Raw genomic sequence first — 19,310 nt, 5'->3', positions numbered from 1 at the left:
GCTGTAAGCTGTAAAAACGTTCGAACAATACACACAAATACTAATCATTTGTTTCACACTTTTAGATATTAGGCTAAAACAAAATTTGAGGGAGATAACGCTCTTATTTGTCCTTCTTTCTTTAGATACTACTACAACAAGAGGATCCTCCACAAGACCAAAGGGAAGAGGTTCACCTACAAATTCAACTTCAACAAACTAGTGCTGGTCAACTACCCCTTCATCGACATGGGCTCCGGTACGCACACACACTCGGTTATTTTGTAAATCCACAAACAATGTTGTTAACACACCCTCAGGTGGTGTGTAGCACCGCACACTGAAGTGTAGACGTCTCATTGGAAAAGCTCCAGATGCCTTTGTTCTAATTGACAGGTGTTGTGTCAATGTATTTCACAAACACTTAACCATTAATCTTAGTTCTTCAAATTAATGGAATGTGATCCCTTGGCAGCTGATACATGGTTGGTTATTCTCGATGAAAAGAATGAAATCACACTTGACTGCAAGGACCTCTTCAAAGAGAGACAAAAAGTTTTCAGCCTTCAGCTGTCTGTGAATTTGAGGTCCTTGTGTGTAACTTTGCAATTCATCTGCTGACAGCTGTACACTGTAACAAACAAACAAATAACTGAGTAAACCTGTGAAGTTTCATTTTAATCAGCCCAAAACAAACTTTTATACACAGTTGGTGTAGATTATGGATGAAACTAATTACTGATTTCACAAACAGAGTGGTAAAATTCCCAGCAGTTTGTAATACTGGGCTTTGGCGATATGGTATGATATATCAAGATACAGAAATTGTTCTGTAAATTCATTTAAGAACCTTTGAAATAATCATATGGCTCTCTATTTCATCATATTTGATTATTTTTTCTTGTATTTGTCACTTCTATATTTAAAAAAAACAACTGCGAACAATAATTGTAAGTGTTATAAGTTTTAAGGTTAACAGGTGAAAATAAATACCAGCCTGGTTGGAAAGCTTCCTGGTCTGCATTTACAGTTTTACTCTCCTCCTCCATGTTTTCTTTTCTTCACCTCTTCTGAGGCAGCTGGCAGACGAGCTCAGCTGTGCATTTAGAGCTGCAACAAGTAATCGATTATTCATTGACTCTTAAATTAATCTCCAGCGACTTTGATAATCAGTTAATTGTTTCAAATGGAAAGAAAATGTTCAAACTCTTTAATTTCAGTTTAACTGAATATTTTCTGGTCTTTTTAGTCCTCTATGATAGTAAATGGCAGACTGAGATGCCACTTTGCTTGCTTTATGTAGCATTACTGCGCACAAATCATAATCTGATGTTTTCAGGGCTCAGCAGTAATGATTGCCTGTTTGCCCAGGGAAAGTAGAATGCCATATTAGGCTAGTAAAACTGGCAACTCACTCATTAGTGAAGTAATAAAAAAAGAAACAGTTTCTAGCAGAAATGCTTTATGCAGCCTCTCAGATATCGAGATTTCCTGCTTTTCTCAATTTATTATCACAATATCTTTGGGTTTTAGACGTCAGCTTTGGAAAAACTGGAATGGACATTTTTCACTATTTTCTCACATTTTATAGACATGGCACCCCCTAATTTAACATGACAATTAACTTTAAACTTTATTTAGTGGTATTTCATAACCGCTTAATAAAAGAATTTGTACAGGGGCAAGTACAAATGAACTTCAGAATAGATTTCTGACCCACTTGCCTGACCAAAAACATGAACACTGAACGTTGTTTTAGAGTCAGTGTGCAATCATTTGCAAAGGCAGCTTTTGCAAAAAGACCCAAATAGACATTCAAATGTTATTGTCTCAGTGAGTGTGGTGGGCGACTTTCCAATTTACTTGCCAAAGATAAATCTTATCGGTAAGGACTTGGAACAGTTTTGTCAGCCAGCCTTGGTCACAATCTAAACACTGCAATTAATATAAATGCATCCTATTCACATCAAGTATTTCCACCCCAATATGTGCAAAAAAAACTCAATCTGATACCATCCTAGGAAAAGTACAAGTCATGTACAGTAACAGAATTTGGATGTACTGTGCGCATGTATCAGCCTGGTTACTTAATTTGTGTGTGCGTGCGTGCGTGCGTGCATGTGTGTGTGCTCTAAGACATCAGTGTGCCACGTCTCTCCTCCCTCCTCTGAAGTCTTCTCCCGTTCTGGTCCTGGCCACCCAGTGTAAACACAGCCCATATGGAGCGTTGGATACTGGGTGACATAAGTGCAGCACGAAACTTTAATTATAGCCTCCGTGTGATGTGGCCCACACACTGACATGTTGTGATATGATGGTTTCATACGATGGTTACACACACACACACACACACACACACACACACACACACACACACATATGCCCACGTCAATCTGGATTGATACGCAAGTACAGACGCTCACAAACATACACACTAGATAAACACACATGCACAGTTTTTACTGACACACATGGCTGTGAGATGTGTGCTTTTTAAACAGAGAGACACACACACACACACACACACACACACACACACACACACACACACACACACACACACACATACATACACACACACACACACACACACACACATACACTCGGTGGTACTGGAAAAAACAGAGGAACCCAACCCATGTTTGTGATGGCAGTAAGAGCGACTTTTCCAATATTTAATTCTGGCACGTGCGCGGATGCCAAGAATTTATTGCAGTGCCACAGTCTCCCTGGCAGGAGCAAGAGCAGGAGGAGGGGTTGAAAGAGAAGGGAATTTGTGGCTTTGTGTAACCCAGTGTTTTCTTTCTGTGTGCCTGTGACCCTCTGGGTAAAATAGCTGGAGTTATGGGACACATGTGACCCACACTCATTAGTTACTTTTCCCCTTCTCTTTGGTTTAAAGGGCTGATTGATCCAAAAATTAAAAACATATATTTTCTCACTTAGTCTCTCTGGTATCTAACTATGCAGATGCTTTTTGTGTCTTTGGATGTCAGTGGAGTTTCTAAGTTTTTCTAATGTTCTTAACAATAAAAATGTCCTGGTTTCTCTGGATAAGCCACAAAATACTCTGTCAAATGTGTTCTTTATTCCCACTTTCTATCAAAGAAACAGCTCCTGTAGAAACTGTCCAGCTGACACTGTGCTCTATGGATAATGTGGATTAACATCGACTTTTTCATTACTCTGAGCACCATAAATGACATCCAGTACTACTCCATTTAGGGCTGTGTACTGAACTGATACTTCAGTGGCACCGACCAAATTGCTTTGATCCCGCCAAGTATTGAAAAATCATTCATCATTCCGGGCTGCAACTGAAGATTATTTTATTGATTATCAATTTGTCATTTGGTCCTTAAAATGTCAGAAAATTGTGAAAAATGTTGATCAGTCTTTCCTAAACTCCAAATTGACATTGTTAAATGTTTTGTTTTGAGCGCAACCCAAAAAGTTATTCAGTTTGCTGTCCTAGAAGACTAAAGAAAGTAGAAAATATTCACATTTAGGAAGCTGAAATCAGATTTTTTTTACATTAGTTATCAAAACAAACAAACAAACAAAAAAAAAAAACGAAAAGCATTTAGAAAGTAAGAGGTCTCACTCTGTCACTATATCGTTTATTCATTTTCTGTCTGACAATTATTTATATTTTTTATGTTGTCCAGTATTGTACAGATATAGTCCATCAGTTTCTCCATTTCAGGTCTTTGGACAGCGTGCTTCTCTGAAGTAACTAGTTGTTTAGTAATGTGTAATGTTATTTTCATTTTGGAGTTTATGAAATTGGTATAGAAAAAAGTGTTCAGGAACCAGTATCATAGTCAAGGTTTTTGGCATCACTTACTTAGTACTTTTTTTTTTTTTTTTTTTTTGAGTGATGCCAAAGCCTACCTCCTTCGCACTGGGGTGGATATGGAAAGTTCAGACTGATATCTCACATTAGAGATAAAGGAGAAAATACTGTATGTTCTGCATTTAATTTCCAGAGAGCAGAATTCTTACGTCACCTCTTCTCTTCCTCGCAGGTCGAGGAGTCCCCCAGAGTGCCCCTCCAGTGCCGACTGGAGGTACTCACTTCCGTTTCCCCCCCTCCACGCCGTCAGAAGTTCTCTCATCCAGTGAAGAGCTCCGCAGCCCGGGCATGTTCAGCAGCGTGGCTCGCCGCATGGCTCGTGGCTCCGTGAGCGACTGTAGCGACGGCACCTCCACCAACTCTGAGATGGAGGAGGGCGTGGGGACCGATGAGCGAGGCGTGGGACCTGAGAGGGCTTTCAGAGGGCTACTTCCTCCTCGCCTGCCTCACGATTCTCTCTTCAGGGTCTACGGCGGGGGCCCGAACCCAGCAGGGCTCGCCAGACCGGCCCCCAGGGTCCACCCGGAGCCTCTGTCTCCATTCCCTGTCTCACCCCTGCCTGGCCCCGGGGGTCTCCTGGCTCCAACTCTGTCCCCAGCCCTGTCCATGACCCCCACCCCCCACCTGTCCTACACACCGTCCCCCTCCCTGTCCTCTCCCATGATGGGCTCCCACTTCTCCTTCAACCCAGAGGACATGAAGCACTACCTGCAGGCCCACACCCAGTCCGTCTACAACTACCACCTCAGCCCCCGAGCCTTCCTCCACTACCCCAACATTGTCATCCCTCAGCCCCACCGCCCCACCCTGGAGAAGCCAGCTGCCCACCACCTCCACGGCCCGCCCATGCCACTCTCTCATTCGCTCGGCCAGCAGCCAGGAGGCGGCGAGGAGCAGCAGCAGCAGCACCCGTCACCGTTCAAGTTCAAGCTGCAGCCACCGCCGCTCGGGCGTAAGCAGAGGGAAGCAGGAAGCTCATTGGCTGCTGCTTCTTCCTCCAGCCAGTCCTCGTCCTTCACAGGGTCTGGACAGATAAACAACGCAGGGCCACCTAAGATCAAGGTGAGGCTGCTGACATGCTCATACGGGATATTTTTAAAGGGATAGTTCAGATTATTTAATGTGAGGTTGTATGAGATATTTCTTCATAGTACCAGCATTCATATTGCCTTGATCACTTAGTTTGCTTTGTGTTATTGTGTGACTTTGGTGAATCCGAACCAACACTTTAAAACACCAAAGTCACACAATAACAACAAACTAAACAATCAAGGCAGCAAGAAGCAACTCCTATGTTCTATGAGGTAAAAATTACTGATTTCACGTATGGACTTGGATTTAGAGAGAGCAATATTTCACTCATAACTTATATGACATCTTTAAGGAAAAGGCTGCAAGGTAAATCAGTGAAAATATTCTAAATATAGTGTACTGTATTATCCCTTGAACTATCGCTTTAACATGAATAACATCTGACCAGATTAAAAAAAATGTCATGTGGTAATATATTTTTCTTCCCCAGGTGGAGCCCATATCAGACATCGAGTCCGAAGAAGAGGTGGAGGTGACTGATATCAGTGAGGAAGATGAGCTCAATCACAATGATGAGGACGACGAAGGTGACATCTTCACCCCGACAGCTCGTCATCATCATCATCATCAGCTCAACAACCATCACCAAGCTAACGGGAATGGGAGCAGCCTCTCCGCCGCTCCTAACAGCAACCCTGACGATGATCCTGACGATGACGAGGAGGTCTTCAAGACTCCCGCCACTCCTCCCATCGGCAGTGGCGGCCTGGCCTTCCCTCTGAACGGCCTGAAGACTGAGCCGGGTCAGCCAGCTCCCATCAGCCCCGGCGGCACGCGCTGCATCCCGCTCAAACTCCGCTTCAAACGCCGCTGGAGCGAAGACCAAAAGATGGAGGCGGACGGAGAGAGGGACGAGGCGGAGGACAAGAAAGTGAGGGCTGAGGGAGAGGAGGACGAGGTGGAGGGGAAGAGAGAGGAGGCAGGCAGGAGAGGAGTGGGGGAGGTGGAGAACGGGGGAGGAAGAGCAGGAGGAGGTGTTATTTTGGGGTTGATGCTGCCACCACCACCCACCCAGCGCAGAGCGAGCTCAGAGCTTCAGAGGGCTACAGCGCAGCTGTCTCTGGAGAACACTGGCTGCTGAGCCTCATGTGCACACAAACATACAGACTTAGATAGATAACACACACCTCTTGGAGTCTCGTCAACACACTTCATAGTTTTGCATAGACCATAATGCCTTGTGGTTTCCTGCCAGCAGTAGCGAACGTAGCAGGTTTGTCACAAGAATGGAGACAGTAACTGAAAGGTGATTATATAAACACACTTCATTGTATATGTATCATATGTAGGAAATTCTGTTTTTTTGTGCAATAATTAAAGGAGTTGTAGGGCACTTTATACTGACCTCACAGCCCCACAAGCCCCTTAAATTACTTAAAGGGATAGGTCGGATAATTTCAAGCAACATTGTATGAGGTACTTATCCACAGTCAGAGTATTACCAGCAGTAGATGGTGGTCGACTCGCCCCCAGTTTGGAGAAGCAGAGGAGTACCAGCACAAAAGCTAAGCAACATATCAGTTAAAGTAAACGCAATATTTGGAGAATTCTCACCTCCATACCTTGCTGTCAGACAGCCTTTTCTGACAGAGAACTGCTGTTATATAAGCCAAATATCACACTGGCCAAAGTCACCAGACTCCATTGAGAAAAACAGTAATTTTACCTTGTAGAACACAGGGGGTTACTGGTCTACCGCTGCTTCAACCAGGTTGTTTATGTTATTGTGTCACTCTGTGTGTTTTTGTGTGACTTCTGTGAATCTGAACTGTTTTAAACACCAAACAAACTGATTGTGGCAATGGTAGACGAGCAACTCCCATGTTCTGTGAGGTAAAATGACTGTTGTCAAAGGAGTCTGTTTGCTTTGGAGAGAGTGATATTTGGCTTATATAACAGAGGTTTCCTGTTGTGGAAAAAAAACTGTCTGATAGTGAGATAAAGCAGTGAAAATATCCTAAATGTAGCGTACACTTAAACTGATTTAGATTTTTTCATACTCCTGTTGCCTCTCCAAACTGTGGGCGTGTCGACCACCATCTACTGTTGATAATACGCTGAGAATGGATAAGTACTTCATACAACTGCACTTCTAATACTCCAACTATCCCTTTAACATAAAACAACATATTTTCCTTACATAGGTTACATCTACATGTTCCCCAATGTGTTACCATAGTTACCTCTCAGGTTTTGTCACTGTTTTTGGGCCCTCCTATGGTCAGTACTGTCGAGAAGCAGCTGCTAGCCATTATGGCCCATGTAAAACTACAATAGATGTGCCTGTGTAGCCTCTAATGTACTGCAAGGCAAGACACCTTTGTGCCCCTGGTACCCTGTCCAACATGAACACAGCAGACAGTATTTTTGCTGTGACTTACAACATTAAAAAAAGAACTAACAAACTGTCCTATTTTTAACATTAGAGCCCTACAGAGAGAGAGTCTGCTCATAATATCTCTTAGGAATTGCACATTGCCTTTTCCTTGCCCTCATATGGTGCCAGTTATGCCATAAATCAGCCAGGGATCACCTCACATCACACCTGTGCCCAGATTATGTCTTTTAGTGGCTCTATTTGTTAATCTGTACAGTGAAGGCATCCTGACTTGTACAGTAGTAGACTGAATTAATTTCTCACCTACATCTGGCTCACTTGAAGGTGACGAGCCCTCCTCCTTTTCTTCTTTTTGTCAGACAGATCCTAATGTTACTAAAAACACTTAACTGCCCTGATAGAGATTACAGAAGTGCCTCTCTGTCTGCACCCATCACCATTCAGTGTCGTTTACAGGATGGAGGGCATTGAGCGAAAAAAAACTTGCTCCGATGGATCTTACAAACTGAAGAGGGATACTTTTCTTTTGAAGAAGCGATTAGAAAGAACTCTCCAATCACTTTTTTCAGACACTATCAGACTTGAGAGGTCTCTGCGTCCTCAGCTCGTTCACTACAGTGTATAGAGACATGACATGAGCGTGGAGTTGTACATCAAACTAAAGCCTGAGCAGGAGAGGAAGATTTTGATGAACTGATTTTGACTTCTGAACTGTCAAACGGCATCATTAAGACATTTGTCGGCCAGCGAATAGACACGGTTTCCACTGTACAGAAAAACCACCCGGGTCTGTGAGGAAAGCGCCGGATCTTTCTCTCCCTTTCTCTTCGCCTGTTGAGGAAATGAGGAAGCAGCTACCAGCGAGGCTGTAATTAAAGACACACTTGTCTCTCAGAGTGTGTGTGGACCCAAAGCTGGTGTAAAAAGAAAAAAAAAAAATACATCAGGCCTCGAGGATACAGAGGGTGTCCCCGCTTGACTTCGCACAATCTTTTGAGGGGTTTGGAGGTTTGAGGGCATTCATAGTGTTTTCTCCCTCAAACATACAGATCAACAGCTCTCTTCTGCATTCCCCCTGTTATTTCTTCTCTTTTAAAGACTGTATTCTTTCCGTCAAAGGATGCTTGTGCCTCATGAGGACATGGACAGTATTTTAGGGCATTTTGCAGTGATCTGAGAAAGTTCTGTATTTCGGAGACAATAGCCGAATCTGTTCATGTGATGTTTTGAGAAAGCGGCGATCGAAGCAAACTGATTTGTCTTGGGGGAGAAACGGGGAACCATGAAATGAATGTCGAGCATCAAGGTTAACTCAGGCAAACCTTCACTGAGATATCGAGAAACAACTTATTTTTATGACGTTTTATTCATATAGTTAAAAAAGAAAAAAGCCCATTTTAAACGAACAAACAAAAATAAGATTGTGCCTTTTTCAAGCCAACATGAGTTTTATCGAGTACCCCCAGCAAAATGTTTTATCACACTCACACACAGTACCACCATGCCTTCTGTTTTTGTAAAAGAGAGATACAGAATAAGTAAATCTACACATATATATTTTATTCAAATATATATTGAATTCAAATATTATATTTCAATATGGTCATTTGATACAAATCAGGAAAATCCTACTATTTTTAATGGTAAAGATATGTGTATATATTCTAATGGGCATATTATTACCAGTATAATTCAGCCTTTGCCTTCTCACCCTTGCCTTCTCTTGACCGTTGAGCTGCAGTGACAAAAGGCCACCGGTATCAGAGTTTTATATTTATATTGTAAAAAATTAAAAGTTCACTTATTGTGTATTCAGGGGACGGAGGGTGTGACGGGTCAGGGATAAACGAGCGAGGAGAGACTTTTAACCAGACCGGGGTCAAATCATATTTACCATGTTAGCGGTGCGTTTGTTTTAACGTCTCAGGTGTAGCAGCCGGACGGAGTTTACCACCTCAGGACGGAGTCGAGCTCAGTCGTAGGAAGGTTACATCAGCGTGTTGCTGCCACGGCAGAAACAGGAAAATCAGATCAGTATGATGTCATAACGTAAAATGTTTGTTATAACAAGATGTTTCTCAGGTCATATCAAGATTTTTTTCACATTTTAACAGGAGATTGTCAGAGTATCACAAATAATTTCATGTTATTACAACATATAAAGTTATAACTTTAAATAAAATTTACTTTTCTTATCATAACCATGAAAAGTTTCATGTTATTACATGCTAACTTATTGTTATAGCATGAAGCTTTTCCTTATATAGCAGATTTTTATCATGTTATAACAAGAAACTTTATTAACAATATACAATTTAAAGTTTTATAACATGATCATATAGTAACTTATCTTATAATTTATATTATCACATTATAACTCATTATAACAACATACTGTTGAACTTCCAACATCAAAATTTGTTAGAAAATGTTTAATGTTATGAAGTGATAATTTATATTATAATATGACATTATCATGTTATAACGTTATATCACCTTTGAACACGATAGATAGTATAATATAACAAGAACATAGTATAATACAACAAAAGCTTCTTGTGATAATGTGAACAACTTGTTATAACAAATGTTTTGCATTATAATGTGTCACTAGTTGTTTTTTCTTTTCCTGACGTGGCAACAATAAGCTGCAGTAAAGGGTGAATTAAGTTTACTTCATGTGTTATTATTTTGGCTCTCCTCACTTTGTCCTGTGTGATAAACTCCACCCGCCTTCTGCAGCTGTTTGATCCCGATCTGTTTAAAGACCGTGGAGACGCAGGTTGTAACAAGACGTGTTCAGAGCCGACTGATCCTGATTGGACGACACAGATTACAGCAGGTTTTCAGCTCTGCGTCACCTGCAGGACTGCAGCTGCTGATACGACTGGACTTTGGTTTGAGGGTGGACTGTGGACTCAAGCAGCTTTGTGTGAACTGAGTGTGTGTGCATGGGCTGGTCTGAACCCTGCCCATACACACACACACACACACACACACATACACACCATCCTGGTTAGAGCGAGGCTTTACTGTGGCTAGAATAAAGGGAAACATGACATCACACGTGACATCAGACGCCCCCACAGTCTCTCTGGAGTAGATGGCAAACCAAAGAAACTACACACACATTTTAACACGCGCGCACACACACACACACACACACACACACACACACACACACACACACACACACACACACACACACACACACACACAGAGGAAATGGCATCACAAAACCTCAGCGCCGAGTGGAGAGAGAGGGACTTCCCATAATCTGACTCGTTCATTCTGCTCGGTGTGTACGTGTACTAGTGAGTGTGTCTTTGTGTGGGAATGTGTGGTTTCGACGGTTGTGCCGTCTACACATGCAGGAGAAAACTATTCAGCACAGCCGAGAAAAGACTGTCCAGATAACGTCCCAGGTCATTTAGTCAAGGTTTCTTGTCCAGATTGTCCAACCAGCTCCAGTCTCACGTGTCTCTTCAGCACATATTCAGTCATTTTTCTTCACCAGGCACAAAAAACTCTTACTTCTGTCCTTCTGATTTGCTCATTTACATGATTAGAAATCCTCGTTTTAAACAGGATCGTGTATGTCTGTCATTTATTGTTAATTGAAAGTGCTAAAAGTGCCAGTAAAACCATTTTAGGGAACTTGGAGGACAGTTTAAAAGTGTCTGGTGAACAAAGCTCCGACCACAGAGCTGTACCTGAACTGTCACACCTGTGCTGCCTTACCTGTCGTGGCTTCAGAAACACAACACAAGAGAATAACTGTTGATATTTTCACCCCTCGATGTCATCGATGTTGTTCTTATCATTTTCTTCTGTATTTTTTCAGACATATTACTGTTACTCTTGTAATTATTATATTATTAACATGACTATTTTTTGATTATTTTGTACCCTCTTGCCATGGCCCGGTCTCTTCTCCATGAATTCCTGGTTTTTCTGTGAGGTTTTTTTTGCACTCTTTCCCATGAACTTCAACTAGTTGGCTTCAGTGCAGTCATTTCTTTTGTTGTTGTTTTTTTTCTACTCACGCTGATTTTATAACCATGTTACCATGGACAAGAGGAGGGTCACATAATCCCCACATGATATACAGCAGGGGAAGAAACATTTTCATTTTTTGATGTTGTGTATATATATTTTTTCCATTTTGGAGGATTCTGTAAGAAAAAAAGAGCTTTGTACTGTTTAACCATTGTATTATTTGAAATGCCTCCCTCCCCCTGTCCTCTCTGGTCGCCTCTGTCTCTCCTCTCATGTCCACCTCGACGGTGAGCTGTCACTCCAGAGGAGGGACGGAGACTTTTTGTTTTTATCATGGAGGAACCACCTGTACTTCTGTTTCTCTTCTATCTGTTCATCTTCATTTGTAATTAAACAATAATCAGGGTTCATTAAAAAAGGTAAAAAAAAAAATTCAGATCAGATTCTGTCTCTTCTTTCATTTGTTCACCTTCATTCCCTCCTTCACGCTTCATTTGAAAGAAATCTAGCAAACCAAGAATGATGTTACTTTGAGGTTTAAGGTGAATCATACTTGTTTAAGGGGATTTTTTTGAAGTGCGGTTGTATGAGGTACTTCCATAGTCGGTGTGTTGCCTATAGTCGATGGCGAGTCGACACGCCCTCAGTTTGAAGAAGCGGCAGGAGTACCTTTGTAGGAAATGTGCTGCTGTGAACAGGGTCAGCAGCAAAAATGTATATCAGCCTAAGTGTATGCTATACTTACAATATTTTGACTGCTTTACATTGCTGTCAGTCAGCTTTTTCCAGTGAGACACTGCTGTTATAGTTAAGCCAAATATTGTTCTTTCCAAAGCAGCCAGACTCTGACAAAATAGTAATAAAAGTAATTTTTCCCTCAGAACACGAGAGTTACTCAATTACCACTAAAACAACATTACTAAAAAACAAAACTCAAATTTCAAGGTCACATGATAATAAACAAACTAATGGATTGAGGCAGCCGTAGAAAACCTGCAACTCCTGTGTTCTGCGTTTCTGCCAGTGAAGTGTGATGGCTTTGCCAGGAGTGATACGTGACGTATATAACGGGAGGGTCCTGTGGGAAAAGGCTGTCTGATGGTACGGCAATGTGGTGAAAATATTCTGAATATAATGTGCACCTAAACTGATACTGATTTCTTTTTTTAGGTGGCTAAAATACGTTTTGCTGCTGACCCTGTCCACAGCAGTCCATTGCTTGACTTCTGTTCGGAGACTCCTGCTGCCTCTTCAAACTGCAGGCATGTCGACCATCATCTACTGTAAATATTACACTGACTACAGAGAAGTACCTCATACAACCCTATTTTTAAAAATCCCACATCCTCCATATCCCTTTTAAGAAGACACTGAATTGAACCAATTAATCCATTAATCTAATTATCTGTCCCTCCAGGATTTCACAGGCTTTGGGGTTGTTGTGATCTAAAATGCCTGATTTCACAGCAGCTTTTCTAAAAAAAAAAAAAAAAGTAAATCATGTTGTGATGTTTTTAGGCTTTTGTTGCTTTTTTGGTATAATTCATTAAAAAATCAAAGGCAACTTGTTCCAAAGTAACCTCAGCAAAATGGTTCAGGATTACAAAAGTTCTAACATTTATTTGGAAATGAAGAAATGCAAGTAGGGGATATTCAACAAAGAAGAAAATATGTTTAGAGCACAAACTCAGTCAAAACAGCACCAAATTCTAAAATGTAGAAGTGCTCAGAGCACTGATAAATGTCAATAACAAACTTTGTGTTCTTTTCAGTACCTGCAACAAACTTTAAAAAAGGAAAATATATTTTAAAGAAAAGGTAAATAATAAAACTTGAGACATGTACATGTATGATATTTGTGTGGGGGACTATGATCGGTCAAATTTGCAGAAAAGTTATGCAGACTTACATGGATTGGTTAAATTTGTGTTAATTGTTGCCACCAACAGTTCCTGGAGGAACTGAATCAACTATTTTGATAATTAACTGTTTTTTTGTTTGTTTTTTTTAAAGCTAAAACACCACATACTCTTGCTCCAGCGTTTGTCTTATGTGATAATAAACCGAATATTCTGGAACTACTTAGCGATTTCAAGAAGTCATCTTCGGGTTCCAGGAAACTGTGATGCGATTTTCTTTTTACAGTTTACGGATTGATCAAACAAGTAATGCATCAAATAAAACATGAAGGAAAATAATCATCAGTCGCAGCCCTGATCAGTCACCCAGAAGAGAATTTTGGTTTAGATATCAGTTCTTCTGAGTCTGACTCTCACACACAAACACACATTGTCTAACCTGTATTACTGAGTCAGATCTCTGTTCTTTCATGCTGGTGGTTTTGCATTCACCATCCTGCAGCCTCGTCGTGCCAACCCGCCTCTCTCCCGCTCTGAATGCTTCATGACTCAAGTCATGTCAACAGCAAGTCAAGTATTTCGTACTTGTCAAAGTCCTGGCACAGTTTATCAAAGAAAGCCATCCAGGGATAAGCGTTCTCACTTCTGCTCACAATAGGCCTGTGATGAATTTCTTTTATTTACTTTTTTTTTTTTGTCCCTCTGGGAGACAGCTGCTACAAGAAGACCTTGATGGAAGAGATTTGGTTATGACAATGGAAATAATTCAGGAGGAAGGAGACATGTTGGTGTGAGGCAGACCTTGTGACTTTCTATTCAGTTGCAGAAAACCATTTGGAAGAGACTGCTGGTCTTTGTCAAACATACATGCAGAGTTGTCACAGTGTGATTCTGCCTTTTTTGTGTGTATACAGTCAGATGAGATAAATAATATTATAGTAGTTAAGTAGCACCAGATCTGTTTTTGTACATTTTATAGCAAATTTTAAGACTTTGTCTGATGTCCATGAGCGCAGCAGCAGAATAAATATACATCAGTTCTTAGATCGTCAGCATTACTCATGATTGCCCCGACGAAATCCCTGAGAACTTGAATATTTGTGATGCTAATTGTGTCCCAGATGACACCTCAGTGATCCACCCACCTCATGTTTTTACTTCTGCCGACATGGAAGTTTTAATTACTCACCAGACTGGCAAATCTCTTCCATACACGACGTGGGTTTATCTTCTGCTTCAGCTCATGAGTTGAATCAGACTCATCATGTTTGTGCCCCCTCACACATTTTGGGTGTTAGTCGCTCTGTGTTTGATTAGATGGTTAGACTTTGTGCTCTCGAGTTTGTTTTTAAGGCTGGTATTTAGATTTCTTCACCCAGAAGTGCTGATAATGATCAGAATGATGATGATTTGTGCAACTCCAGCTTCAAAAAAATTGGGACAGTGTGTAAATAATAACAGAATGCAATTATTTGCTAAAACTTTTTGACATATATGCAATTGAATTCAGTACAAAGACCTGTAATTTAATGTTCAAACTGATTAACCTTATTGTTTTTTGCAAATATACACTCACTCTGAAGTGGGACAGGAGCATATTTACCACTGTGATACATCAACTTTTCTTTTAACAAGACTCAGTAAACATTTTGGAACTGAGGACACTCATTGTTGAAGTTTTGAAATAGAATTTCTTTCTCATTCTTGCTTGATATACGACTTCAGGAGCTCAACAGTTTGGGGTCTCTGTTGTCATATTTTGTGCTTCATGATGCACCACACATTTTCAATAAGAAAATACTTTTGAAGTCAGTGCTGGTAACAATCTGGATGGTCCTTTTCCTCTTTAGACCGGAGGACATGACATCCATGATTTGTGAAAACATTTTGAAGTGTGGACTCGTCAGACCACAGCACACTTTCCCACTCTGTGTCTGTCCATCTCAGATGAACTCAGGTCCAGAGAAGTCTGCAGTGTTTCTGGATGTTGTTGATATGTTGATTTGTCTTTCTATTTGCATGGCAGAATGAACTTGCCACTTGTAGATGCAGCGACAAAATGTTCCTGAGCCCATGTAGTATTCTTTATACAATGATGTGGGTTTTTAATGCAGTGCATTAAGACAATCAATGTGTGATTTTGAGAAACTGAAGTTTTCCACAGAGTGGTGTAACTCACCCCACCCATGCTTGTGAATGACTGAGCCTTTTCAAGGACGCCCCTTTAATACCCAGTGATGATACTGTCACCTGTTAACAATTGATCTGATTTAAAATTGAATATAAGTTGAAAAGGATTTGAAAATCCTTGCATTCTGTTTTTATTTATGATTATATATCCCAGCTTTTTTGGAATTGGTGTTGTATTTCCTTGTCTGATCTAATTATTTGATCTATAAAATCTCAGAAAATAGTCAAAGAAATGTCCATCGCAGTCTCCCAGAATTAAAGATTATGTCTTTAACAGTCAGACTCCCAAAGATTCTCAGTTCAGTGTGACATAATATTGAGCAAATCTTCACATTAGTTGTTAGGACCAGTGAATTCTTGCAGAAAACAACTTAAACTGTTTTTATGGCAAAAAAAACAAAACAAATGCTGAAACAACCATTAGACACTACATGTCTCAATTAAAAACTAAACAAAACATATATTTATGTTATTTAACCATAAATTCTGCTTTAAGTAGTATCAGGCTGTAGGTTTCGATGTGAGACTAAATCTTACAGAAGTATTAGACTATATTTAATAACCCAGTGCAATTAGGTAATGAATAAAGCTGACTGTGTTTGCTACTTTTCTTAGCTTTTTACCCAAATCTTGCTCATTCTTCTGTACTCACATGTTCAGACTTTGGACTTTATCTAATTTGAACAAGGCATCTTTTTGTTTAAATATGGAGCTCATTAAAACAGACGACTTTAAGAGGTGTTTTCCCGTCCTGTTTATGTGTAATAATCACCTGACAACCTTTACAATGCTGGAGCTACAGCCTCCAGCTGATTTCTCTCCTGCTCTCTTACTGAAACTCTGGCTCCCCCTGCTGTCACTTCTCAGTAGTACACTACAAGCTGACCACTTTTCTCTGAATCCGCTCACTAAACTCTCGCGAGATTTGCCAAGGAGAGTCGCGGGTTTGATGTGAAACCATAATGGCTTGATAATTGAGTGTTTGCCTGCCCTGAAGTTTGTTGACACAATCGCGTAAACACACATTTATGTCTAGACTGATCACTTGCCCGTCTGGAAACTTGTATTGAGGAGAAGGTCTCCATTATGGAAGGTAACGGAATGGAAATATAACTGTTTTAACCAATTCAGCAGGGTGCATTTTAGCTTTGTAATTAACATAAACACCTTTGGTAGATCAACTGCGCAGTTATATAATGGAAAAATACTACTCGATTTGATCGTCTTTTGACAAACAATATACTAAACTGAATGTATTGGCCAATTCTTCAAAACTGAACTGCTGAATAAAACTCGCATATTTCATGTCTGTGTGACAAATAGCCACAACCAGGAAGGTTTGTGTCTACATGGGAACCCTATATTTGCGAAACTCGCGAGATTTGTACGCGTTTTATTTATTGTGCACGTCGAACGATCTAAGTATGCTTTATAATGTGACATATGCTGTTGTTTAGGTCTGGTTAAATTTCTGGATAAAAGCACGTTGTTAGGGTTTGGTAAAGATCGTAACTTTGGTTTAAATGATCACTCTCGCGAGATCTTTCGCGGGTATAGGGTTCCCATTAAGACATGACCAGTCAGCAGCAGACGGTTAGTTTAGCCTGAAATTAGGGGGAAACAGCTAGTCCAACTCCATCTAATAGCAATAAAACCATCCCAACAACATCTCTAAAAAACTCAACTCACTAATTAGGTAATACATATAACTCTAATATTATATCTCTTTTGTTTAATCTACGCAAAAAGCAAAGTGTAAAAACGACAGTTGAGCAGTTGCTAGGCAACCAGTGGAGATCTCAGGAAGTTAGCTTTACGCTTCTAGCAAATGCGTAACCGAAGTTAATCCCCAATTAAAGATGAACTGACATTTTTTGCTTTTTAGTTTGTGTACTGTTTAAACAAATGAGATATAATTAATGAATCAATGTGCTTTACGGTCATGCAGAAGCGGATTTTGGTACCACTGAACAGAGCCACAGTAGCTGTTTTCCTCCATTTCCAGTCGTTATGCTAAGCTAAGCTAAAGGGGCTGCATGTTGTAACAGTAGCTAGCCGTTTACCAAACAGACTTGATCAAACTCTGTATTTCTGAAAGTGTAACTTCAGTATGAATAATTAAACTAAAACTAGTATTGTAATGCTTTTATTGGGCAGTTTTAATGATTTGACATTGTTTGACCTGTCATCATAATGTTGTCTTTTTGCAGGTAAGAAGTCACACATTGAGTGCCGTCCACAGGTAGGACCAAGTCATTGTTTTGCAAGTCACAAGTGAGCCTCAAGTCTTTGCACTTAAGTCTGAAGTCAAGATAAGCAAGGCCCGAGTCAAGTCCCAAGTCGAGACAGGCAAGTCCCAGGTCCTAAACTTTGTGTTTTGCGTCCTAAACAAGTGATAATGCACTCTTCAAATGTAATGCCATTTTAACAACAGACTCTTGACTCTTAAAATATCAAAATAAGTAGAAAGTTGTTTCTCCGTCCGTAAATTTTAACTTGCATGTTTCAGATACTCTGATTTGTTTTTGTTGATCACAGAATAGTTTTTGTATGTAACCCAATTATGTTTGGTGTCATTTTTTCCAACTGGAGCTCAGTAACATAATGTTAGTTCTTTATTGTTCTCTCCTGCTTCTTGATTGGATGCTGTTGGATTGGTTCAAACAAAATAGATCTGGGGACTTAAGTTTCTACTTCCTGGGAATGAATACCATTAATGTTAGTTGATTCAGGAAATTAAAAAGGAATTAATTGATTAGTGGTACAGACATTATTGTGTATTTTCAAGCCTAAATGCCCAAGTCTAAGTGAAGTCACAAGTTATTTTTATTTAAGTCCAGGTCGGGTTGCAAGTCTTTTCTGATTATGTCAAGAAGGGTCTAAAGTCAACAATTTTGTGAGTCAAGTCCACACTTCTGCCAGCTGTAACATTAGATTTTTGCCATACAGACTCATCTAACTCTGTATTTCCAAAAATGTTGAACTATTCATTTAACCCGAATACTTTTGTAATATTGTTCCACTGTATATGGCACTTCTAAATGAATCTATCTTATTTGACCTTTCATCATAAGGTGGCCTAATTTTCTGCAGGAAACATGTCAAACATAGAGAGTCGTGCTAAATGGTATTCATGTAGTAGCTTTTTGACTCAACTGACTGCAACACGACCTTTTCTGTACCTGCATATCTATTTTTTAACTTCCCTCACCTTAACAGTGTCACTCTGTTCTCATTTTTTAAATCCTGTTAATCATTTCAGTATTTGTTTCGTCTTTCTAACCACCAGCCCTCATGCTCCCCTTCATCTTTTTGCAATCTGTTTTGAAGCATTCATTGGCAGCAGATCTTAACAGGGGACGGAGCCTTATTAAAAGGAGGCTGATTGACGGGCTGTTTGGCCTCCAGCAGAGAAGGATTGTTGTTTGGCTGTGGGACAAGGTCAGAGGTCACAGTCCAGAGAGCCCAAGACAGAAACCAGATCACAACAGAAGGCTAATTATCATGCATTGTTGCTGGGCTCCTGCTGGGACTCCGCCTACACTTTCACCAGCAGGTCACAGGGAAAGCACTGGACCTCCAACATTTAAAACCCAGTGAGACACATAATAATATAACATTTATTATTATATGAGTTATATTCTTACCTTTTGAGTGAAAAAAAAAAAACTTAATGTGTTTGTATGTATTGTATATCAAGTGTGATATATATATAAGATATATAGATTATCTTACATGTAATTTGCTTAAAAACTAGGATTCTAAAACTGATACCAGTATCAGAAATGCCTCAGATATTACCTAAAATGCTCAATTGGGTATCAGTGAGTCTGTGCATTGATCTTATGTACTCACATAATTTATTATCTCCAAAATGGGACTCGTATTGGATCGGCTGATGTGTAAAGTTCAGGGATCAGAATTGCTATTGGTAAAAAAAAAAAACTGGTATGGGAACATCTCTAAAAACATTGGTAGTTTTGGAAATAATGTCATC

At 40.1% G+C, this 19,310-nt stretch overlaps 2 protein-coding genes across 2 annotated transcripts in view; both read left to right on the top strand.

Moving 5' to 3' along the window:
* erf (Ets2 repressor factor) overlaps nt 1-6,507 on the top strand; it is a 43,628-nt gene extending 37,121 nt beyond the window's left edge. Inside the window, exons 3-5 of the mRNA XM_084739814.1 lie at nt 126-238; nt 4,008-4,897; nt 5,358-6,507. Coding sequence (XP_084595940.1) covers nt 126-238; nt 4,008-4,897; nt 5,358-6,008 — 1,654 coding nt within the window. The 3' untranslated portion in view covers nt 6,009-6,507. The remainder of the gene's footprint in view (nt 1-125; nt 239-4,007; nt 4,898-5,357) is intronic.
* Nucleotides 6,508-18,631: 12,124 nt separating this feature from the next.
* Nucleotides 18,632-19,310, top strand: part of cica (capicua transcriptional repressor a) — a 64,715-nt gene continuing 64,036 nt past the window's right edge. The window contains exon 1 of the mRNA XM_084739825.1: nt 18,632-18,909. The gene's annotated coding sequence lies outside the window, so the exon portion shown is untranslated. The remainder of the gene's footprint in view (nt 18,910-19,310) is intronic.

Source organism: Lutjanus erythropterus, chromosome 16, assembly GCF_056507025.1.
Source record: "Lutjanus erythropterus isolate fLutEry1 chromosome 16, fLutEry1.hap2, whole genome shotgun sequence".
In the NCBI taxonomy this organism is placed as follows: domain Eukaryota; kingdom Metazoa; phylum Chordata; class Actinopteri; order Lutjaniformes; family Lutjanidae; genus Lutjanus; species Lutjanus erythropterus.
This window is presented reverse-complemented; position numbering and strand designations above follow the sequence as displayed.